Here is a 24,739-nt window from a genome sequence, read left to right as displayed (position 1 = left end):
AAAAAAAAAAAAAAAAAAAAAAAAAAGTAAAATACTGATGGTATCCCCAGAAGCTCCCCCCGACCATCCCTTCTCCTTGGCTGACGTCTCACCTTTGATGTCTCAAGTTCAAGAAATCTAAGTAACAAATCTTTCTGCCTAGCTTCTAGTAAGAAAAACAGCTGCAAAATGAGAAAAACAAAATAAAACAAAACATAGACTTGGGATTCAGGTAACCACCTGACCTTTCTTCTGGAGCTGCCCCTACAAAAAAGGTCCCCATCCCTGTCAGTGCTAAGGGCTGGTTGGATAGTTGTTATGGAGACGATGGAGACGTGAGGCATCTTTCCAAGATGCCAGCAAAGGTGATGCCCACAGTGCTCTCGCAGGGCCCCCTGCTCTGCAGGGCTCTTCTCTCCTTGTAGTTGGCAGATCCTTATAATAAGAGATTTCTGAGATGTGAAAGGAACTCCCCCCTCATGTGACTTTCATGCCAGCCCCCCTGGTGCCACCCCACCTCAGTGCAGTAGCCGAGCAGTAACAGAGGGGCAGCCTGTTTCCCTCTGTCCAGGGGAGATTGTGGGTCCTCAGGTGAGGGTGTGGTGGCACTAACAACAGCCTAGTCACAATTCATTAGTAAGCTTGGCAGTCAGGTTACTGACATTTTTGCAAACTGCACTTTCTAACAATTACCCTCTGGTTAAAATCTGTATTTGTAGAAGGAGGCCAGTCTGAAAAGGAATGAGGGGAGGAATGACTTCCCCTGGAGAAGTCTGAATGGGGTGGCCCTCTCTTCTAAAAGAAAGGTGTGTGCCTTTTGAGATTTCAGTTACTGAGCCACTTCTGTCGGGAGCTCTTCAATTATTTATACTAGGTGTGTTGCAAGTAGATTCACCAATTTAGAAAGTTGGGGGGAAGAGGGGACATAGTAGGAAGGAGGCCCCCGTGTATGTAAGTGTGTGGGCAAGTCCTTTTGGCTTCCTCTTGGCTCTTTTTCTGGATCAGACTTCATCGTAGGGCTGGACCAGCCACTTTGTCAAGGGTATCCTCCTCACTGAGGTCTGGAGATGGGGACAGGGTGTGGATGCCCCTGGGTGTAGGGAACCGACGCTTCCAGACACTCGGTGAGCTCTGTCTGGGTGGAAAACCTCATCAGAAGCCAGATTGAATCACACCAGTTTCTAAGACATTCCTCAACCATGTTAGGCAAAAGAGTCCCCCACTGACAAGCTGGGGTAGAAGGAAACCTGATATAATTTTGGAAAAAACCTTACTTGAGAAAGAAGTTTCTCACAGCTGCCGAGCCTCTCTCGACGTCCAGCGTTGGAGGGGTCCCAGGCCATGGAGAGAAGATTGATGGGTCTAGGAGAGCCAAGTAGAGAGTTGAGGCTTTGCAGGGCCAGTCGCTTGCCATCCTTAACGCCCATTAGGGATTGAGAAGGAAAAGGAGAAGGAGTTCTCTGAATCCAATGGAAAAAGAAGTCCTGCCTCCTTTCTGTGGGCTGTTGAATTGTTGTTTTTATTTCACATTAGCAACTGCTCTGGACTCTCTTGTGTTTGGCTGCTGTGTTGGAGACCTAGATCCAAACTAGGGTGTGTGGGAACCCAGGGACATAGAGGCTGAAGCTTTGGAACCCAGCCAGTTCTTCCAAGGGGTGATGTCAGAGGCAGAGTCCAGGCAGCAGGGCAGCTCCGGGAGCCTGGTCCCTCAGACTGGGCTGTGTTCGGAGCGGTAGGTCCTGACCGCCACTGTACGCCTGGTAACCTGGCCATCTTTCTGCCTTCCAAAGTCTGTCTGTCTTGCTAGCCCTTGGTTTCCTGAATTGGGGTCATCTTACGTGGGGAAAGGCTGTCTGATAACTTAATTGCAACAGCTCTTTTGACCCGAAGCCAAACCCCATCCAAGTTCAGCAAATGGAAGAAGCAGGAACATGTTCAGTTGGTGAGGTCTATAGGCACAGACTGGATTAGGTCCTAAATCACGGTGGAAATTTTCCTGGCACGGGACAAATCCTTTTGTAAACAAGAACATTCATCTTTCTTTTGACTGACCTGCCTGGTGGGGCATGTGCCTCTCAGAAGCTCCATGTCATCTGATCTCATTTGGGATTTGGTGTTTGTATTTGAAAATGTAGCTGCCGTAAGGAACAGCAGTTAGGAGCCAACCCCCAGTTTAAGCTTCAAGTCATGGAAACTGGCCTGGTTTACCCGGATATCAGTGATGCCTGGGAAGGCTCTTGCTTTTACAATGCCCACTGACCAGAGATTTAATTTACTCAGTCGGTACGTGTCTGTTAAGCACTTTGCTGTATGCCAAATACTTTGAGTATAAAAAGTATATAGGCCCTGCCTTCAAGGATTGTCCAGGCTAACTGGGGCAATGCAACATGCATGGATCAAAAGACAGCTAAGTTCCTGTCCCATGTGGAATTAGGGGAGCAGATGTGGGCACTGGAGACAGGACAGGGAGAGCTTCAGGGAGATCTAGTCAGGAAGGAGAACTTCACTGCACCTCTGGGATTTGATCAGGGAGGATGAAGATGGGTGGGGAGCAATGGGGAGAGCATCCCAGGAGTGGGGACAGCCAGCACAGAGGTGTGGCAGTCAAGAGGACCGAGTCATAGCTGAGAAGTCAAGTGGGAGAGCAGGTCAGTAACGAGTGAGGAGGGGAGCTGGCAGCCTCAGCTCCAGGCCTTGAAGATCAGGCCTTGAGAAGTTTGACTTCTGTGCTTTGGGCAGTGTGGACTTGGCAAGATTTTGAGATTCCAGAAGATATGAGCGAAGCGTAAAAACAAAGCAGGACAGAACAAAAAACAGGATTCGTTCATTTATTCTTTCAGTGCCCTGTGAAATGCTCACCGTGTGCTAGGTGCTATTCAGGCTCTGAGGATGTGGAGTGGGCAACTCGGGCAGACTCTGCCCTGACTGCTAGAGAATAAGCACAGGTGTGTGATGAAGGCGGTAGTGGTGGGAAGCAAAGAACAGCCATGAAGGGAATGACCATGTTCCCTTCCATGTGGGGCACTGGGCTGTGACTTAGATTGCTCTCAGATTGCTCATCTTTTTACTTCAAATTGCTTGGAGTCCTCTGTTGACTCTGAAGGGAATATTCAACCATAAACAATGCATCCTATCTGCTATCTGCGGGTGAATTCTTTCTTCCCAGTTGCCCCTTGGGTGGTGGCTTGGGGACACAGTAACACTTGTAGTGTTTCCAGGGAGGTTGTTATAGTTCTGTGCATTTCCTGCAGTAGTGGTAGTGAGGGCATCAGATGCCAGGAGCTCGGGCAGTTGGTATGGCCCCGAGCTCTGAAAATGCTTGCCTTCCCCTTTCCCCTGTTGTGTGGGCCAGCGGCTTGCAGAGCTCCTCCATCCCTGAGAGATCGTGCCTCCATCCCTCAGACCCTACCTTTCCTGGCCCCAAGGTTGTCTCTGGCTAGTGTGACAGGCACACCCTGGGTCCCTGAAGTCTGAAAGCCATATTTTTGAAGGGGGACCTGGCCACTATGAGTGTGGAATATCAGGGCCTTAAATTTCCTGCCTGTAGAATGAGGCATTGGGCTAGGGGAGTGGTTCCTAGACTTTTTGTGGGATAATCAATGAATTTTTACAAAACGGAATATCACAAGGCCACCAGCTTTTTATTTTGACAAGCAAAAACATGAAAAAGAAACTGTCAGATGCCAGCTCTGCCACCATTGTCATTTCGTTAAAAGGACATGTTAATACCCAACAAAGGAGTGACGACATAATGTCAGAGAAAAGGACAGTTCTTCCCGGGAGAGGCCCGTCATCAGTCGTCTTCCACTGAGACACACAGTGCGCCATACTGAGGCTTTTCATTCCATACCGCATCAAGGGCAGCACTGCCCTGTGGCCATGCAGGACCCATGGGAACAGAGCACCTGTGAGCCACCTGCAGGAGCTTTTGTTGTGGAGAGTGAGGCTCCTTGGGGGCTGGATCCTCCTCTTGGTCTACAGAATGGCAATGGGCTCCCTCTGGTAAAAGTTAACTTGGCATGAAGATTTCTGCCTTTTTTGATGAACATGAGGGTTTGGGATTTCCTGCGTGTCTTGGTTATCCATATCCCAGTCTGCCCTGAGGAGAAATAAATGTAATTTTTGCCTTCCTGCTGGGCCCCTGGCACAGTTTTCTTGTCTGGGCAGGTCTTGAGCTAAGCTTCTGGGGCAGGATGGGCTGCCCTGCAGACTGGCAGCTGTCTCCGAGTCTCTGATGGACAGCAGGCTGTCTTGGACCTGGCCAGGGTCATCCTGGCCGAGGACTCTACTAATCCAATTCAAAGTCTCTGTGGCTCTGATAGTGGACTCTGGACTGTCATATATATTTTCCCATTTTATTAAGCTATTTGAAGGAGAAGATTGTTATTTTACAAATATGGCATATTGGCCAGGATGTATGTATTAGCCCTGAAAGTTTGGAGGCTGCCTTACTAATTTTAGGCAGCATATGTGGCCGTTTGAGGACATATCTAATGTCTAATGGGCCATTGTATTCTCAGGTGGGATCCCCCTCCCCTAGCCCATTTCTCCAACTCTCTGTCCATACATAGCGGATTATAAGTGAATTTAGATGTCTGTACTACAGGATTTTCTTATTTAGGAGCCATAGGTTGTGAGATGGTTGTTTCAGTAGTAGTAATAAACAGAATTTTATATGGAGATTCCATCTCTATTCTTGTACATTGGACCTATCCCAAGACAGTGTGGAATAGAAAGAAAAATATGGCCTTCAGACTTCGAATGGACTAGATTGAAATTTCAGCTCTGCCACCTACAAGATGGGCAATCTTGGAAAATTATCCAACCTCTCTGAGCCTCATGACATTTCTACCTTGCGGCCAGGCATGGTGGCTTACACCTGCCATCCGAGCACTTTGGGAGGCTGAGGCGGGCAGATCACCTGAGGTCAGGAGTTCCAGACCAGCCTATCCAACGTGTTGAAACCCCATCTTACTAGAAAATACAAAAAAAAAAAGAAAAAATAAGCTGAGCATGTTGGTGGGTGCCTGTAATCCCAGCTACTCAGGAGGCTGAGGAGGAGAATCGCTTGAACCTGGGAGGCAGAGGCTGCAGTGAGCCGAGATCGCATCACTGCACCCCAGCACCCTATCCTGGGTGACAGAGCGAGACTCTGTCTCATTAAAAAAAAGAAAGAAAGAAAGAAAAAACATTCCTATCTTGCAGGCTTGTTGTGAAGATTAAGTTGGTGTAAAATCACCAAGGACAGAACACAGTAGATGCAAGAGGGGATCAGTGATTTCCTGAGGGCCAGTTGACCCCCTTGGTCTTTGGGCGATGGGAGAGCAGCTTTGTACCTGGTTCTGAGAAGGACTGAAAAGGAACCTGTCCTCCTGCAGCATTTCCCAGGGGAGGGAAATGATGCCCAATTGACTTGCCCAGGGTTACAGAGCTGAGACAGTGCGTGCAAAGTAAGGGACTTAATGATCCAGGCCTCCAGGTCAGGTGGTTTAGAGCTGGACAGACCTTGGGGAGCATTTACATGGCCGTCTGCATTTGAGACAAGAAAACTTGAGGCATAAGATGGTAAGGACTTGTTAAAGATTTCCTGGCCTTTTTCTGCCATGAAGACTTGCAAAGAGTAGTTGTTCACACCCAGCGCAGGGGTGCTTCTAAGAGCGAGAATCTGGACAGTGCACCCAGAAAGCAATGGCTAAAAATGCCTTGATGGTGGAGCACTGTATGTAGGTCTAGCCAAGACACCCAGTAGACTCACAGGGCTTTGTGATAGCTCAGAGCAGTCGGTTAGTCCCAGCTTCTTTTTAAGTTCCTGTTGCCTGAACCTGTGGACAGTGTGTCCCTTCCCTAAAGGTGCAGCCCACAGTTAGCAAACACAGTAGCTGCTAGGTGAATTCATTAGTGCAAATGTCTTAAGCCCTGCTGGTGCAGGGTCTCCGGGGTGCAGAGGGGGAGAAGTGATGGCAGCCAGGGAGAGCTTGGACTATGGAACTTCCCAGGGGCAGAAGTGAACTCTACCACTCCTGACACCAGCTCCAGGAAGGACCTGGGTCCCCTGCTGCCCTATTTCTCTAGCCCTTGAGTCTCAGAGTAACCACCTCCTCCATCCTCTCCCTTTGCAGAACTCTTGCCATGAAAACCCCAGCTGGTGGTGCCCACGCTATGCTTGATTTGCTTGAGCTGCTTTGGGTAATCTGCCTAATACCCTAATATGCGGGATTATTGGTACCTGGGAGAATGCCCGTGGCTGGGACACCCGCCCGGGAGGTTAAAGAGGTTGCTGGGTGGATTTCCTTTGTGCTTGGCATGGGAGGGGGGACATGGAAGACCCAGCCCCAGCACTGGGGGCTGGTGAAAACCTGAGGCAAAGGAGAGGACAGCAGCCTGCGGGGAGGGACCAGTAGCCCTAGGGCTTCCTAAGGTATTGAGGTTCGGACACTTCTGGATCTTAGGCCAAACTGTGTCACAGGATGTCATAGTTATTGTCATGAAATAAAGCATTTTTTAAAAAGCTAACATGGGGCCGGGCAAGGTGGCTCACTCCTGTAAATCCTAGCACTTTGGGAGGCCGAGGTGGGTTTGATCACTTGAGGTCAGAAGTTTGAGACCAGCCTGGACAACATGGTGAAACCCCGTCTGCACTGAAAATACAAAAATTAGCCAGGCATGTTGACACATGCCTGTAATCCCAGCTACTAGGGAGGCTGAGGCACAACAATCACTTGAACCCGGGAGGCAGAAATGCAGTGAGCTGAGATCACGCCACTGTACTCCAACCTGGGCAACAGAGTGAGACTCCTTTTCAAAAAAAAAAAAAAAAAAAAAAAATGCTAACATGGGCCTGTGGATTTTTACTCAGGGGATTTCTAATGTTTCCCCCCAGAAAATCCCTTCACTCAGATGCTGTCTAGCACAGAACCATAATAGGTGAAACTGCTCAATGCAGAGACGCTTTTATTTCCATGGGGTCCAGGGCCCTGCCTCCTCTGCCCTCCCTTGATAACCAGCCCCCCGCTGGGGCACCTCACAATGCTGGGCTTCAAGGTACAGAAGACTGTGGATTTAACTCACTGCCCCCTCTCATCTCCCAGACAGGGACTCTTCTCAGAGAGGTTCGGTGACTGGCCCAAGCCTGTTCCTGGCTTCATAACTTCCGGTCCAGAAGGCTTCCCCCTGCTGCCATCCTCTGGCAGGAGAGAAGGAGCCCTTCTGCATTGTGCCCAGCTGAGGACAGCTGCATGTGGGGCTGCCGGGTCAGTTTCAACAGACGAGACAGGACGGGGCAATGGAGTGGCCAGGGAGAGGGTGGGGTGGGGCTCCCGGCAGAAGGAATGAGTAACTCAGAGCACAGTCCATCAATGCAGGCTCAGGGGAAACGGCCTTCTGATGTTGACCAGGAAAATTTGAGGACAAAGGGGCTGTGAGGCATGAGACCCTTCCTTCTCCCACAGCCCTCTGGGGGTCAAGCATCCTGGGACTATCCCATGGTGCCAGGGCACTGGGCAGAACATCCAGCTTCCAGGGATGAGAGGGGCTTCCCAGATCCTACTCTGGTCCCAAAAGGGCTAGGGGAGATGGTTTTGTGCTAACCTGATCTCCCCTGTTCGCTGTCAGAATGCTACCTCCCACTCAGGTGCGTCAGGCCCTGCAGAGCTCAGCCTCTTAGTGCTGGAGACCACTGGGCAGACTCCAAGGATACGCCTGGTGAGGGAGGAAGCCAAATCTTCCTTCAGCAGCATCTGTGTAGAGAACCATGGTTCTTAGCAGGAGGGCTTCACAGCCCATCAGCTTGGCCACGCTCATTTCCGATGTGATGCTCTGCTCCATGAAGGGTGATTTATGGTTCTGGGCAGGTTCTTGGCAGAGAAAGGAACTGTGTTTCTCTGTCCTTGATGGAACTGCCCTCCATAGGCACAGGGCCCTGGAAGAAAGGTTGCAATGGTACAAGCAGTACCCAGAAGTGGGATGAATCGAGTGCTCTTCGTGTTAATAAACCTTTTGTGGGCGCTTTGCAGCAGCCGATAATCCTTGTACATGCATTCTCCCATCTGCTCCCCACACTGTTCCCGGGAGGACAGCAGGACGGGTACGTGTCTCTTTTTGGCATCAGACAGCTGGATTTAAATTCGCACTGTGTCTTCCTGGGCCAGCTACTTAACCTCTCATCTGTCAATGGAGGACGTTAGTACCAACCTCATAGAGTTACTATGATCATGCTAAAAAACATTAGTCAATAGTGTAATTATTATTAGTAGTACTATTTACTAGTAATATTGTCTATTCTAGATTGTGCATGGTAAGAACTGTCTTTCCATTTGCTGTAGCTGTCCTCCCTCCTCCCCTCCTTCCCACCCTCCTTCCTTCCCTCCCACCCACCAAGATGTGTCAGGTGCTTACTCAGAGCTCACAGGGATTCACTGTTGAAGATACAGCCATAAATGAAACAGACATGGTGAAACCCCATCTCTACTAAAAATGCAAAAACTAAACAGGTGTGGTGGCACATGCCTGTAATCCTAGCTACTCAGGAGGCTGAGGCAGGAGAATTGCTTGAACCCAGGAGGCAGAGGTTGCAGTGAGCTGAAATCATGCCACTGCACTCCAGCCTGGGTGACAGAGCAAGACTCTGTCTAAAACAAAACAAAACAAAAAGAAACAGACAAAAACTCTTTCCCTCATGCAGCTGGCAGACAGCACACAATGATGAAGTAAAGGAAGCAGGTGGCAGACTTACTCTGGAGAAGAGAGCACAGACAGGGAGAGGTTGGGATGAGGTGGAGTGTCATTTCCAGTAGGGTGGTCAGGGAAGAGCTCACAGACAAGGTGAGGATGCAAACCAAAACTCGACAGAAATGAGGGTGCAGCCACGGGGACCTCTGGAGCAGAGGCAGAGGCCAGTGCAGACAGCCCCGAGACAGGACTGGGTCTGGAATGTCCTGGCAGCACGAGGAGGCCATTGCATCTGGAATGGAGCTAGTGAGCAGCCGACTCGCAGGACATGAGTGGGGCTGATTGGGCATGAAGACTGTCACTTGTCCTCTGAGTGGGCCAAGAAGCCATAGGAGGGTGTCAAATACAACAATGACATGATTTCAGTTACATTTTTGAAGAAGTATTTTTCTTCCCAGATGGTCTTTGCCTAAATGATTTCCCAGATCCTGGGTGAGGAACCAGTGTCCAAAGAACTGACACGTAGTTAAACCCGAGGCAGACTTGGAACTTCAAGGCTTCAACCTTTGCAGGCAGCAGGGAGGGGCCTGGGATCCCCTCAAGGCAGGCCCAGCCAGCTTCTCATGCCTGACGCAGTCGTCCAGCAGGTGTGGTGCCTGCAGTGACCTTGGTGCCTGGTTCAGCTTGACAGCTTGACATGTGTCAGGAGTGTGCCTTGGGGTGAGAGAGTCTAATCGGGTGAGAGCAGGTGTGGCAGCAGCTCACACTGTCAGGGAGGGTGTGCCCAGCATGCAGATCACCTGCTGAGACTTGGCAATTTGACATCCTGTTGGGGTGCAGGGTGACAACGGGGGCCCTGCCTTGCAAGTTGCAACTGGATAGGAATCTGAGTGTTGAGCCCTGCGTTCTGTGAGGCCTCTGGCTTTGTGGCACAGGGACTTCTTTCTCCAGAGCAGCCCTGCTTCCTGCCCAGAACCAGAGGACAGTGACTCCACTTGCCTGCCCTTTGTAAAGCACTGCTTTCAGAAAGGCCGTGCTCTATTACCAGATAAGGGCTCCTGCAAGAATCAGGCAGAGTGACAAGGCAGGACTCATCCCTGTTCGTAGAAGAGAATATGGAGGGTTTGAGGAATGACATGGTTTGCTGGAGGCCACCCAGAAAAGCTGGACTTGGTCTAGAGTATCTTTTGATTTTCATAGCTCTTCCTGCCACACCACAGACCTGAAAGTCCCAGTATGCTGGGTCTAATTCAGCAAGGATGAGAGACAGATACAGCCAAATCTGAGGGTCGGGGCTGTGGGGTCCTAGGGTTAACACAAGCTTGCTCTCCTGTGCTAGACCAGAGCAGCTATCATGGCTGGGGAAGGCTGGGCCCTTTGAAGGCAAGCAGGATTGGTCCTTGTGACCCTCACACCTGAACTCAGTACCAGGCCAGGTGGAGCCTTCTGCCAGTCCTAGGAACACCCTGAACTCCAGGTTCCAGGATGGGGCAGCAGAGTGACTGCGTCACTTGGGCTAGATTTGGAGCAATTGTCTTATCCGGGAGACAACAAGAGATAAGATAAACAGAGCAACTGGGGCTTGCTTCCCGGCCGGCCCGGTGGCCACCTGGCTGGGCTGGGTGGCCCTGAGCTTGTGGCTTTCCCTTCAGGCCTCAGTTTTCTCATCTGTACACTGTGTGCGTGGTAGTTGGGTGGCAGTGGGGATCCTCAGGAATTGCTAAGGTCCCTTCTCAAGCTTTGGTCTTTGATCTTGTGATTCAGTGGGAAATGCCCAGACCGATGAGGTTTGTATCTTGAGCACTGGGTGATGGGGTCTAGTCGGGCCCTTGGCCCCAGGTGACATAAGAAGGGTGAGGCCCACTGTGGCCATGTCAACAGAAAGTCATCATGGGAAACACCACTAAAGGGAATGGGGAGAAGGCATAGAAAGGGATGAGAGTGTAAGGCTGGGGCACAGCCCTGTGAGAGGTTGTCTGGTAGGGTGGGTGTCGGGAGGGGACCGCAGCCACTCTGCTTTTGGACCGCGGCCACTCTGCTTTCTGGCATTCCCTGCCTCCTGTGCCTGCAGTCTTGCTCTGAATCCCTCCCCACCCTCTGATGTGGGCATTGAGATTAGATGTCACTGTTGCCACTGAGAGGCAGCTGTGGCCTGCTTTACACAAGACTCTGGTGGGGAGAGAGGGCAGGGTTGGAGGCAGATCAACAGAGTGGCTTCCAGTGCAAGGCTGAACACCTTTCTCAGGGAGTGGCCAGGGGCAGGGGGAGGGCTCCTGCAGGACCTCCTGTTTCTGAGATGGCCTTTCCACCCGATGGCCCCACCTCTCATTTTTCTCCCTGTCCTTCCCTCAATGTTCCTCTCTTTTCCCAAGGCATATTTTCTTCCATTTCAAAAGATCTGGTGGCCTGTCCTCCTGAAGCTGGGGTAGCTGGAGGCTGCAGCCAGTGGGGTTTCTCTCCCTTAAACACACACACACATGCACACACACGCGCACACACACGTGCATGTGTGAGCACACACACACAGTGATTTCCTGACTGACATCAGACTGCCCCTACTCAGAAGTGCTTCCTGCATAAGGACTGGGTCCTCTGCAGTAAAAGGTGGAAGGTTTGAGTGTAGCTGGATATCCCCTTTGCCGTTTGGAACAAACCATTTGTTCCCCTGTGAGGCAGTGTCCTGTGGGGACAGGAGCAAGAGCAGAATGCTGGGACTCAGGAGGCAGCCTCTCCCTGGTCCTCAGCCTCCTCATCTTAAAAATGGGAGGTTGATCTAATGGGGCTTCAAGTCAGAAGGGATCTGAGATGTCACTCGGTCTAGGGTCCACCCTGTGTGAGAACCCCTGCCCCAGCTGTCCTGGGTGGTGGTCACACAGCACCTACTAGAAGCTCTTCAGGAGTCACAGCACCTTACCTTCTAGGGGCTGCCTGCTCATCGGAGGATAACAGTGTTAGAACCTGCACTCCCTTATCCTCAATTCTGTGATTATTTATTAAAGGTTCACTCTGGCCAGTGTGCCTCCCAGGGCCACTAGTTGATGAAAGTGGTGCAGCTTCAACGGATTACCCTTAGAGGCCCCAGCCCCATCAGTGGGTGCTTCATCAGGGCAGCCATAACCGCTGTATGCCCAGGACCGTGCCAAGCTTCAGCTTCCCTACCACTTTAATGAGGCGGCACGTTTGTCCCCATCTTACGTGGAGGAGGCTGAGGCTCAAGGGTTGATGGGCCACAGCCATCAGCTTGGAAGTTCTGGAGCAGGTACCAGCCCAGGTGGGCTCTCTGCTTCCAGCCTGAGCTCTCAGGCTCTGTGCCTTTTTCTGAGAGATACCAGCTCTTAGTCACCCTGTCTGTAAAATGGAAATAATTTCACTTGCCTGTTGGATGTATTATAAGGTTTAAGCAAGATAATGCATAGAGAACACTTAATTCTTAGTGGCATTCTTAGTTGCTGGCACCAAGTTCTGGCTTGTTCAATGGTGGCCAACACTCTTATAGTGGACTCTGCCCCTACATGTTCCCAGCAAGGCTACTGAACCTTCTCTGCTCCTTTTTCTTTGGAGCATGGAGTTATAATGCCTGCTCCCCATAAGGGGTGCTTTGGCCACAGTGAAGTCAGTGGTGGAGAGAGGGGCCTCTTCCTCCAGGCACAAGATCTGTGGCTAGCCTGGTGGCTAGCCTGGCCAGCTGGCATCAGGCTTTAAATAGCTCCCCCATCACTCCTCCCAGTCCTGCTTCCCACACATGGTAATTAAGCTCACAACATCTAGTGTAAGCAAATAATAAGAAGGGCATTATCTCCCTTTAGTCTGTGTTTTTCCTTGCCTATCATAAAGTAATTAAAATAATGAATGCCTTGTAAAACAATAGGTAAGAGGGCTGGCGAAATAGCATTCTCTGCCACATACCTCTTGTGCTGTGAATTACTGATGCAGTTAACCACTGGGACTGGAGGACCCCCTGCCTCCCAGCCTTTTTCACGTTGATTTCTCCTCTCCATGGTCTACCAAGGGGCTCTGGAACTTGGGCCCCCAGGACTGAGGAGCAGGGAACTAGCCTTCCAGGTCCCCACGTGGTGGCCAGGGATCAGTTCAGAAACATCCTGGGAGGCATGACTCAAAAGGAAACACTAGAGCCTCAGATGTGAGGACCATCTCCCTGTCCTCCTCTTTTCCCCACCCCTCCACCAATGTCCAGTATTGAAACAAGCAGGTGGTTCTGTCCTTGGGTGAAGGAAGAGGCCAGGAGAGAGCTGGGGGTGAAGATCCTTGTCTCATTTCAGCAGTCACTGAGCCATACCAGGATGGTCAGGAGCTGTGGTCCCCAAAGTGGGCTCCCAAGGCCAGCAGCATCAGCAGTGCCTGACATCTTGTTTCAAAGGTAGATTCTGGGATGGGCCCGGCACACTGTGTTTCAACAAGCCCTCTGGTGTGCTTACGATGCCCGCTCATTTGTGAGAACCATTGCTTTATGGTGTCAGTGGCATGAGATGAAGCAAGGGGTGCTGGGATCATTGCTTGAACCTGTATTTTGTGCTGTTGGGCACTGTTTAATCCTGACAATGCCTGAGGAGCTGGCAGTACTGTCCCCATCTTATGGAGGAGGTTCCACAGCGGTGGGAGAGCTGGATTTTTTCCCTGAATCTACACCTTCAGTTGCCATGGCTGCCCCTGTATCAGGGCCTCCCCCTCCTCCTAAATACCCTCCTGTTCAGAGTCTCACAGGACAGAGGCTCAAGGACCAGGACAAGACCTAACAGATCCTATCTGAGGCTGGCCTGGGAGGCTTGGGTAGCAGGTCCCACACATGTCAGCGGGCAGCCCCCAAATACATCTGCCCTGTGACTTCCCCCTCCCAGGTCTTATCTTGGATCATTGTATCTCCGTGGAGCTTAACACATTTGGAAAGAAAATATTAGCATCCAGGGCTGCAGGTCTGGCTTCTCGCTTCCCCAGCTTCCCTGAGCCACAGGCAGCCAGAGGGAGAAAAGGGGGAATTGGGAACAGCTCCCTGCCTGCCATGGCCAAGTCCCCAAGAGGATGGCTCACCAGTGCGCCCTCCCCACCTGCCTCCCACGTGCCTGACCTCCCTCTGCCCCCCTCCCCTTTGAAAAAGCTTTGCAGACAAAGCTTTTCACCTTTCACCTCTGTCTTTGGTTCTTCCCCTTATTCCAAATCACAATGATCCCCAGTGTGACTTTGCCTTGGGAAATAATTCCAGAGTTTTAAATGATGAACATAATTTGCTGGTATCTTTTTAAACATCTTCATCTGCAGTAATAATTGCAGTGGGTATTTGTGTTGGGGTCCAGTTAAATGTACATTGTTAGATATATAATGAGTAAGGTTTTAGTATAAGTATGTCTCAGGTAGTATTTGGAATATACTTACACTAAAAAGTTATTTGTTGTTTATTTGAAATTTAAATTTTACTGGGTATCCCGTATTTTATCTGCCAACACTAAACCCAGCCTCTGTAGCCAATGGGGGCCTGATACTCATAGCCCTTTCTAGTCATTCATTCATGGTTATTGAGCCAACTCTGTGCAAGACACTCTGTTAGGCACCAAGGATGCAGCAGTGGGGGAGGGAGACAGTAAGTGAAAGAAGTAAATGAATTATTAAGTATATTAGAGGTTTTAAGTGCTATGGAGAAAAATAAAGCAGAAAAGTGCTATTGGAAAGAAAGTGTTGCAAATTTAAACAGGTGGCCAGGGAACACTTCCTTGAAAAGGAGATATTTGAGCAAAGACTTAAGGGAGCAGGCCCTAAGTCTCTGTGGGACAAGAGTATTCTAGGTAGAACACTCACTGTGTGCAAAGGTTTACAATTTAGTTCACTATGTGGGGCTCAGTTATCTGATGACATCAGCCTTGTTTCCTCAAGCACATTTTAAGCCACAAGGGGAATGTATTTTCTCCTGTAACTGAAAGGCTCTGGTGTGGATTTCAGGCACAGCTGGATCCGGGTGTTCAAATGATGACATCAATAGTCTATTACTTTTACTTTTCTCTGCGGTGGCTTCATTCTCAGAGAAGGATGACTTTTCCTATTCTTTCCTGCAAATGTTCCATGCTTGAGTCTTATTGGCTTGATATGGATCATGTGATTATTCATGGCCCAATTACTGTTGGCAGGGGGTAGAAAGGACTCTACTGTTGGAGCCAATGGCAGGCCATCTGTCCCCTTTGAACAACATAGACTGACAGGAAGAGATAATAATTTTCCTAAAGGAAAGTGGGGGTGCTGCTGTGAAAAGGCGCAGAAAGGTTGGGTAGGCAAAGACCACAGGACGTCTCCCACACTTTCCTCCTCCCTCCTCAGCATGCCCAAATTTTAGACAGGTTGCCTTTCCTCTTCCTTTGGTACTTTTTTTTTCCTTTAAAATGGGAGGAGACCAGAACTTTGGGAGGCTGAGGTGGGTGGATCACTTAAGGTCGGGAGTTCAAGACCAGCCTGGCCAACATGGTGAAACCCCGTCTCTACTAAAAATACAACAAGTAGCTGAGCGTGGTGGCGCTTGCCTGTAATCCCAGCTACTCGGGAGGCTGAGGCATGATAATTGCTTGCACGTGGTGGGTGGAGGTTGTAGAGAGCTGAGATCGTGCCACTGCACTCCAGCTTGGGTGACAGAGTGAGACTTCATCTCAAAAAACAAAATAAAATAAAATAAAATAAAACCATCCTTCTTTGTTTCACTAAGATATTTTAAGAGGAAATAAAGAAAATATTCTTTTTAAAATAAAGACTTTAAAAAATTCAAAGGCATAATTTATCCCTTTTGCTTTACTCCTGTACCTTTAAGCCAGTTTCCACCTCAGCTGGGGACCCCTTCAGGCTCTGGTTCTTTATGGGCAGGGCATGTTATTTAAGTCCAGTTGTTCCCTATGTCTCAACTCTTGCTCTCTTTGTTGCCAGGAGGCCCAGAAGATTAACAATGGCTCAAGCCAGGCGGATGGCACTCTCAAACCAGTGGATGAAAAAGAGGAGGCAGTGGCCGCCGAGGTCGGCTGGATGACCTCCGTGAAGGACTGGGCGGGGGTGATGATATCCGCCCAGACACTGACTGGCAGAGTCCTGGTGAGTTTCCACCCACTTCCCACACTAGGAGGCCTTGCTCTCTGGGCCAATATGGCTTTGCTTATGAGATGTGATGTTCCCCAGGGTCTTCTGCAGGAGGCTGGCTATTGGGAGGTGGGGGTGAGCAACAAGTGCTCCCACGTGGTCATGGAGGAGAGGCTGGGTTCCTCCTTGTGTACAGTGGTTTGTGGGGGGATTTGCAGGGAGTGGGATTTGCAGTGGAGAAGGGTTGTTGGGAGGATGTAGCACATTTCCTCTGCTAATAAGCACACACCCATGCACACACACACACCCTCCATCATCTTGGAGAGAAGAGGGTTAAGGAGACATACCAGGAACTTATGGAAGGGTTACAAATGCGGGGATCCCAGGGAGTGCTGAGTGAGTGTGTGTGTGTGTTTGGTGGCCTTCAGGGGATGTTCTTCGTGTCCTGTGGTAGCCCGTAGGGACCCCCTCTTGGAGCAGTTTCCTAATTTTCTGCAGTGTGTGAGCTGGGCCCTGTGCATGGTGGAAATCAGTCATCCTGATGGTGGATGCATCAGCAGCCCACCTGAGGCTGCCTGGCCCTTGTACCTGGAGCTCACTTGTGTGCCCTTTTCTGATGAAGTTGTCTCCTAGGCCCACCTGCAACCAGGGCTGATTCTGCCTCTTCTCTGTGCGTTTCAAATGTCTCTCTGATCTGCTTATATGAAGCTTGGCTTCACTGGCTGACCTCATGAGCCACTGGTTTTTGTCAAGGATCATTACTGGGACAGGCTTATAGTGACCAACCATCCCAGTTTGCCTGAGACTGAGGGGTACATGAGACATGAGTCTTTCAGTGCAAAAACTGGGAAAATCCTGGGCCAACAGGGATGAATTGGTCACCATAGCCAGGCCCATGCTCTGGGAAAGCCCTGCCCTGTGGCTTTCTTTCTTGGGTCTGCTCTGGGTCAGGAGTTTCCCTGAGAAGAATGTTGTATTTGGAGTGACTTCTCATTATGATTCTGGAAGCTGCTTTGTCTGGGCCACCTGTCCTGGCTTGAAGCTAGGGCTCAGTCAAGAGTCATTTGGCTCATAGATGGAAGGAGTAGGGACATCCTGAGACCTGAGTGGCTCAAAGACCAGGCAGGGACACTGGAAAGCAGTCATTATCTCTGAGTCTCACAGCAAAAACTCAGCGAGGAGGTGATTGTAGATGGAGGGAGGTGGTAAGAATTTCACTTCTCAGAATGCTGCTTGGGGAGAACTCAGTGTTGTGTCGGGGATCAATATCACACACACTTTTGCAGGAAGGAGTGAGAGAATGAATGTGGTGCTTGAGTAATGAAAGGTGCTGGCCACACAGCCTTCAAGAAGGGCAGGTTCTGTTCACCGAGGGATCTGCCATGAGCTGTGTGCTGAAGAATCTGGATATGAAACATGGCTGATGTCAATTGATGGCAAAATGGAAAGAGGGGACATTTAAAGTTGGAGTTTTGGAGGAGGAGAGAGAAACTGGTGAGGTCAGTGGCTGCTTGGAGGAAGGCAGAGAGGGAGACAATTCAGTCTGGTGTGACCCAGGAGGGACAGTGGGGACTTGGAGGTGCCTTGCTGTTGGCTACACTGTGTAACAGCACCTCTCTCTCTCCTCCTGCCTCTTCAGTGAAGTCTCCATTGCTCTTTCATGCTTAAAGAGGAGTGGATTCTGCATTGGAAACTTAGAGAGGTTGAATTCTGAGTCTGGGTATTCATGGGGACAAAATGGAGGTAGTGTGTTCTATATGTATGGTGGTGATAGCGAATGGGGAGCAGTAGACAGTTTGGTTACACAAATGTGACACTTGTTCCTTCCATGTGGCCATTATAGACAGGTCTAATTTTCTTCATCATCATTGCCAAGAGTTACTGAACGCTAATTCTGGGCCAAGCGTATTTGTTTCAGCTCTGGAGAAAACAAGGAAGGATTCTGATTCTATTGCACCCTGTATGGACGTTATCGAAGGGATGCATGGAGGATAAGTGCTATGAGTACAAACATGGTGTGCACGTGTGGGGTGTGGGGAGGGGCTGTAGGGGAAAGTAGGGCTGATCAGAAAAGCCTTCATAGGGAGGAAAGCCTTTGAACTAAAACTCCCATTTCAAGATGAACTGCTTTATGGTGGGAAGATATCAAAAATAAAAACATATCCAAGCTTAAACACAAGAAAATGACTACTAGGTGGGCTGGAATTTGTGAAGAATACCTAATAAGACAGAATGCATTTGCAGTGAGCTTTTAAGTGTGAGTTAGGATCTTGAGAATCAAAGGAGAGGAAAGCCCTCAAAGTGAGGAGCAGGAAAAGCAGAGAAGGAGCCTGGTGCTCTGGGGAATAGGGAGTGCAGACCCCAAAGTCTGGGGAAGTGTCCTGGAGACAGCCTGGTGGGGCTTTAAAGGCCATGCTTAAGAACTTTTGGGCCGGGCGCAGTGGCTTACGGCTGTAATCCCAGCACTTTGAGAGGCCGAGGTGGGTGGATCACGAGGTCAGGAGATCGAGACCATCTTGGCTAACACAGTGAACCCCCATCTCTACTAAAAATACAAAAAATTAGCTGGGCGTGGTGGTGGGTGCCTGTAGTCCCAGCTACTCAGGAGACTGAGGCAGGATAATGGTGCGGACCCAGGAGGAGGAGCTTGCAGTGAGCCAATATCAGGCCACTGTACTCCAGCCTAGGCGACAGAGTGAGACTCCATCTCAAAAAAAAAAAAAAAAAAAAAAAAAATTTTTGAAGTTTGTAGAACAAGGAGATTTTGAGGCAGGGGTGTTGTGCAGAGAGAGCTGGGGGACAAGTGGAGACTGAATGAGTGAGGCTGGAGCTTGGAGGCTATAGGACAAGTTAGGGCAGTGAGCTACTGCTTTAGTGATGGCAAGGGAGCAGATTCCTGCTGTGGTCCTGGTGAGGCACGGTCTGCACTGACACCAAGCAGAAGATGCAGGTAGTCCATGCGGGTGATATCGTGGAAGTGGAACTCACTGGGGCAAGCACACCCAGTGGCCACCTTGATACTCTCCTGGCAATCACACTGTTGAACGCCTCTTGTGAGCCAGGCACTGTGCTAGCCTTATATGTTATGATCAGTTTGTAGGGGAAGGACAATGTCTTATTTCTTCCATATCTCCTTATTGCTGTTGTATGGTAGGGGTTCATTACAAGAAAATAGGTCAATCTTATTGGTGAATTCATTTCCGTTTTACAGTTGAGAAAATCAAGATAGAGCAAGAGCAATTATTTGTCTAAAAACATTCAGCTTTGAGTGACAGAGCCAGGCTAGTACCTGCCAGCTCCCTGTCTCCCAGTCTGGTGCTCCTTTTGTGTCATTCCTTCCCAGTCAAAGATAATGCCTTTTCTTCTCTAAGCCACTGCCAGCTGTCACTTTGGCTGTGACATTTTGACATTACTGTCTTTTAGCCAATTTGGTCCTGAGGATGCTTGGCCTGCTTGTTTTAACATTTGCATGTAGAAGCATTGTCCACTCAGGTGTTTCTGCCTGAGCCTGCCCAAGGTGCCAGCTGCTCTCTGAAGATCTCCTTGGAGAAAATCCTGCCCAGACTGCCGGGACCATGCAGAGCAAGTGGGACCCGCTGCACAGAGATCAGGCATCTCAGAGCTCCAGGCGGTATCCTGAGAATAGGCCTGCCCTTTAGGAGCAGGCAGGTCCCTGCATTGAACAAAGAACAAATTTCACAATTAAGTAATGGCGGGCAAGAGAAAGCAGTACTGCCTGTTCAGAACCCAAAGCTGTGTTTGCCTTGAGCCATCCAAATGTTTATCTCTGCAACAATGGGACCAAAGGAAGACTAGACAGCTGGCTATTCGGTTTCCCTTTTCAATTTTTAATTTGTTTTCCTTGATGCACGCTCAGGAGCTTGGCCTCCTCATCTGGGCCGCTATCTCACCTGTCTAATTGTCACAGGTGAGAATCTCGAAGCGGGGACATCATGAATAAGGTCCAGCTGGGGAAGAATTTGCCAATACAACCTCAGAATACCTGTAGGATCTCCCAGACGAGCACATCCGTTATTCGCTAAGTGTTTACTGCTCATCTGTACCTGGCACTGTTCGAGGCACTGGGCATAAAGTGGTGAGCAACAGAGATCCAGGTGTGAATTATTTATATTGATAAACTAGATATAAGGATGCAGAGCTCAGTTTGAGAAAAGACAAATGATAATTGCCATTCACCAGTGCTTTATATAGTCAACGTCTGGAGCCTGATTATCCACATGATAAAAATTCCTTGACCCCAAGGCTCCAGATCTCAGAATAGCCTGTCTTTGCCTTCTCTCTCACCCTGGCACCTAGGCTCAACTGGCCAAAAACAGCAGTACTGGACAGAGCCTTCTCTTGGAGCACATGGCTGAGGGCTTCTACATTAAAGTCAGTACCAGGCTGTCAAGGGTACTGCTTCCTTTAGTTTTTTTCTTAATTAAACAAATGTTTATTTTCTGATTATAAAAGTCATATATGTTTGCTTTTTTTAAAAAAAAAATTTGAAACGTACTGGAAGAAGTGCTGATAAATTCCACTGTGGGATTTGGAATTGGCTCACGTGGAGGGAAATTTGGATATAGCAGTCAATGTCATTAGGATTTCTCTCAACCATTTGGGTGTCGTTGAGGACTTTGTTCACTGCATCTCACGTTACCCGCTTTATGCACAGACTCATGGGATAAATAGTGTTTTGCTCCAGAGATGGTTGTGGTTTTCCTGGTGAACATCCAATGAACATGCTAAATGGAGAAAGGGATCATGTCTCTCAGTGGTGGCTGCTCAGAGCCAAGTCGGTGGCTTATGGAAAATACAGAGCGGCTCAGGTTTGCGCTCTGTGTCTTTGCACCCCTGCCCTGGCTTGTCTTCGTCATCTCTCCTCTCATTTTCCCTTTGCCCTACTTTTCTTACTCCTATTTGAAATTTACATGTATGCAGTTATGTCAGGTACATACATTTTTGTCAGGTAAATTAAATCCTTCTAAGAATAAGGTAGTTTCTAAATAAAGAGGACAAGAAACATGGAGTAGGCTTTAGTATAGTTTGGTTGTACTGTATAGAATCATAAGCCAAAATCAATAGGGATAGTCAAGTTCAGGGTTGGTAAGTTTTTCTGTAAAAGGCCAAATAGTAAATATTCTAGGCTTGCAGACCATGTGGCCTCCACGACTCAACTCTGCCTCAGTAGTTTGAAAGCAGCCACAAACAGCCTTGGTGTGACTTTGTTCCAGTAAAACTTTCTTTATAGATTGGGAGAAAATATTTGCAAACAGTGCATTCAACAAGGGCCTGATGTCCAGAATTCACGAGGAACTTAAAAAACTCAACAACAAAAATCACCAAATAACATTTAAAAGTGGGCAAAAGATATGAATAGTCATTTTTCAAAAGAAGACATACGAATGGCCAACAAGCATATGAAAAAATACTCAACATCTCTAATCATCAGAGACATGCAAATTAAAACCACAATTAGATATCATCTCACCCCGGCCAGAATGGTTATTATTAAAAAGACAAAAAATAACAGATGTTGGTGAGGATGTGGAGAAAAGGGATCACTTATGTGGAAATGTAAATTAATACAACCTCTATGAAAAAGAGTACAGAAATTTCTCAAAGAACTAAAAACAGAACTTCCATTTGATCCAGCATTTCCACTAATTGGTACCTACCCATAGGAAAATAAATCATTATGTAAAAAAGATACCTGAACTCCTGTGTTTATCACAACACTACTCAAAATAGCAAAGCTATGGAATCAACCTAAGGGTCCATCAATGGATGATTAAATAAAGAAAACATTTATATATATATACATATATATACACACACACACACATATATACACACACATGCATATATCACATTATGTATGTGTATATATATTACATTTATATATACACAAACTTACACAATAAAATACTATTCAGCCATAAAAAAAGAATGAAATCATGTCTTTTGCAGCAACATGGATGGAACTAGAGACCATTATCTTAAGTGGAACAACTCAGAAACAAAGTCAAATACCACATGTTCTCATGAATAAGTGGGAGCTAAATAGTGTGTACACGTGGACAGAGAATGGAATAGTAGTCAATGGAGACTCAGAATGGTGGAAGAGTGGCAGGTGGCAGTGAGTGATGAGAAATTATTTAATGGATGCAATGCACACTGAATGATGGTTACACTAAAGCCCAGACTTCACCGTTGTGCAAAATATCCGTGTAACAAAACTGCACTTGTACCCCTTACATATATACAAATAAACTGTATTTATAGAAATAGAGGGTAGAAAAAACAGTTGACTAGAAGGAATAAGTTCCAGCATGTGATAGTACAATAGGGAGATTATAGTTAACAGTAATTTATTATACATCTCAAAATAGTACGAAAAGAATTAGAATGTTTCCAACACAAAGATAAATGTTTGAGGTGATGGTTGTCTGTTACCCTGATCTAATCATTATACAAAATATCACATGCACCCCCCTAAAATATGTACACTATTATATGTCAATACAACGTTTTAAAAAAAGAAACAGGTGGTGGGCCAGATTTGTTTCACACGCCATAGTTTGCTGACTCAGTCTAATTTATCCCCTTGTTTTATACATAAAGAAATTGAAAGGCTGGGGCTGGAGGCGAAGAGCTTCTCTAAGGTCGAGTAGCAAGAGTGTCACACTCCTTGTAAGGGGGAGCATTACAGACTCAGTGATAAACACACAAAGGTAAATACAGGCACACGCACATACCCTCACTATCCACATCATCGCTTAGTTTCTGCATGTTCATATTCATTTCCATGTTGATCTCACAGCAACTGTCTCCCATAGTTTCCCTAGGGAAACTATGTCCTGTGGCCAAGGACAGCCTCACCTCAACGTGCGAGTGACATCTATACTGCCTGGACTTTACCTCAACCCCATGACAGATTCAATGTTTTGTGTGTCTCTTCAAAGACTGGTCTTGCCAAAATAGCTACCAGCTCCTGAGCAAAGCTAGAGGGAGCCCTTAGAATCACTCTTTGTAGTTACTTTCCCCATATTCCTATGCTGTTATATTTGTGTATTGCTCCAGGAAGCTTACACAGCTAATTCTATGAACTGAAAGTATATGCTACTTGCTTGAATGTATACAGGATGATTTATCGATGTAAGAAGAAAGAAAAATATTTATCCCCCTAAATATGTTGCATGTGTGGCATTTTACATTAACGTTATGTACATAACCTGAACCATTTCATCTTTGTCTCCAAAGGCCTGAAAGAAAATATGTGTCAAATACGCCTTTCAAATAGGAATAATCCTATTGGTTTAATAGAGTTAAATAGATGTACGTTCACTGGGGTGCTGTTTGCACATGAAATTAGACTGGTTGAACCCACTGGGAGTACACGTGGGCACACACATAATCAGATATATCACATTCATTGCATTCACTACTGTTAGGTGCCCTATGGAGCTTGTGACATTTCCCATCAGTATCCTCTACTTTTCTTTCTCAGTGGTGCCTGGTGGCAAATTCACACACACACACACACACACACACACACACACACACACACACTCTCTCTCTCTCTCTCTCTCTCCCTCTCTCCCCTCTCATCTATGCCCCAGCTTTTATTATATTTTCGGCAAATCTATGTAAAATTCTTACATCATTGGCCAATTCCTTGTGTAACAGAAAGACTAGAGGTTTCACAGGGCTGTACTTTTAGTAAGAATGCCCCATAGTGAATAGGTATGTCCTTCTCTCTACTACTGGGAATCAGTTGGAGTTTTATTTGCATTGTTTTAACACTCCTGAGGGAGGCTTCTGTTTAAAGGAACCATATGATAATTTCCTTCCAGGACTTAATAATGGTTCTGTGTTTCATCCCGTGCATAGATGCTGAAATCATATTATGGGTATCAGTCAAAAAGTCAAAGAAGATACCTTCTCTTTTTATTATTAAATATGAAATTTTGTCTTTATCCAATGAAAGATACACTAGATTTGTTATTTGTGACTCAACATCATTTATCCAGATGGGAAAACATGAGTCAGAGAAGTAATTGAATTGAGCAGTCCCCCCTGACAGGTAGTGAGCTGCCTGTTACTAGAAATATTCAAAGAGCAGCAGGATTGCATTTCATGATGCTGTTGCTGACAGTTGGTTAGACTTTATCCTCATTGCTTTAATTAGGTTCCACAGAACACTAGACCGACGAATTGTTCCCGGATAAAAATGGTTCCCTGGGAACTTGGACAGACTTCATTTCGCATCCCCCTCCTTGAGATTGCCAATGCATATCAGCATATAAATACTTACAGAAGTCCTGCAGTCAGAAAGTGGAAAGACTCTGTTTTGCCCAGCATTTCCCATTTTCATTTCGCTGTGGAATCCTTTCCCCATGTAATACCTGTGGGCATCACATAGCACTCACTTTGGGAAACATTTAATTAGCCCAGGGATCAGTTAGTTATAGCCTGTGGGACAGTCTGGCTCACTGCCTCTTTTGTGTGGTTCATAAGCTAAGAATAGTTTTTACATTTTTTAATTTATTTTTTTAGAGACAAGGTTTCACTCGATTGCTCAGGCTGGAGTGTATTGGTGCAGTCATAGCTCCCTGCAGCCTCAAACTCTTGGGCTCAAGCGATCCTTCTGCCTCAGCCTCCCTGAGTAGCTGGGATTACAGATGCATGCCACCATGACCTGCTATGTTTTTAAACAATTTTTTGTACTGATGGGGTTCTGTTGTGTTGCCCAGGCTGGTCTTGAACCCCTGGGCCCAGGCGATCCTCTCACCTTGACCTCCCAAAGTGCTGGGATTTACAGATGTGAGCCACCGTACCTGGCCTTAATGGTTATTTTTTAAAAGTCAAAATAAGTATATTTTGTGACATGTGAAACATATGAAATTCAAATTTCAGTGTCCATAAACAAAGTTTCATTGGAATACAGCCATGCTCACTCATTTACGTATCGTCTGTGGCTGCTTCCGTAACAAGCTACAAAGGCAAAGTTGAGTAGTATCCGGAGTCC

The 24,739-nt window shown here is 47.7% G+C and overlaps 1 protein-coding gene across 10 annotated transcripts in view; it reads left to right on the top strand.

Annotated features, from left to right (window-relative positions):
- Positions 1 to 24,739, top strand: part of KCNMA1 (potassium calcium-activated channel subfamily M alpha 1) — a 756,034-nt gene that overhangs the window by 213,526 nt on the left and 517,769 nt on the right. For all 10 annotated transcript variants that reach the window (XR_002730119.1, XM_023204859.1, XM_026455332.1 and 7 more), the window contains exon 2: positions 15,562 to 15,723. Coding sequence is in view for 9 of the 10 variants with exons in the window: in XM_023204859.1 (XP_023060627.1) it covers positions 15,562 to 15,723 (162 nt within the window). In the remaining variant the exon portion in view is untranslated. The remainder of the gene's footprint in view (positions 1 to 15,561; positions 15,724 to 24,739) is intronic.

Source organism: Piliocolobus tephrosceles, chromosome 9 (genome assembly GCF_002776525.5).
Source record: "Piliocolobus tephrosceles isolate RC106 chromosome 9, ASM277652v3, whole genome shotgun sequence".
NCBI classification, from domain to species: domain Eukaryota; kingdom Metazoa; phylum Chordata; class Mammalia; order Primates; family Cercopithecidae; genus Piliocolobus; species Piliocolobus tephrosceles.
The sequence above is the reverse complement of the archived record's forward strand: the minus strand, read 5'-3'. Positions and strand labels throughout refer to the sequence as shown.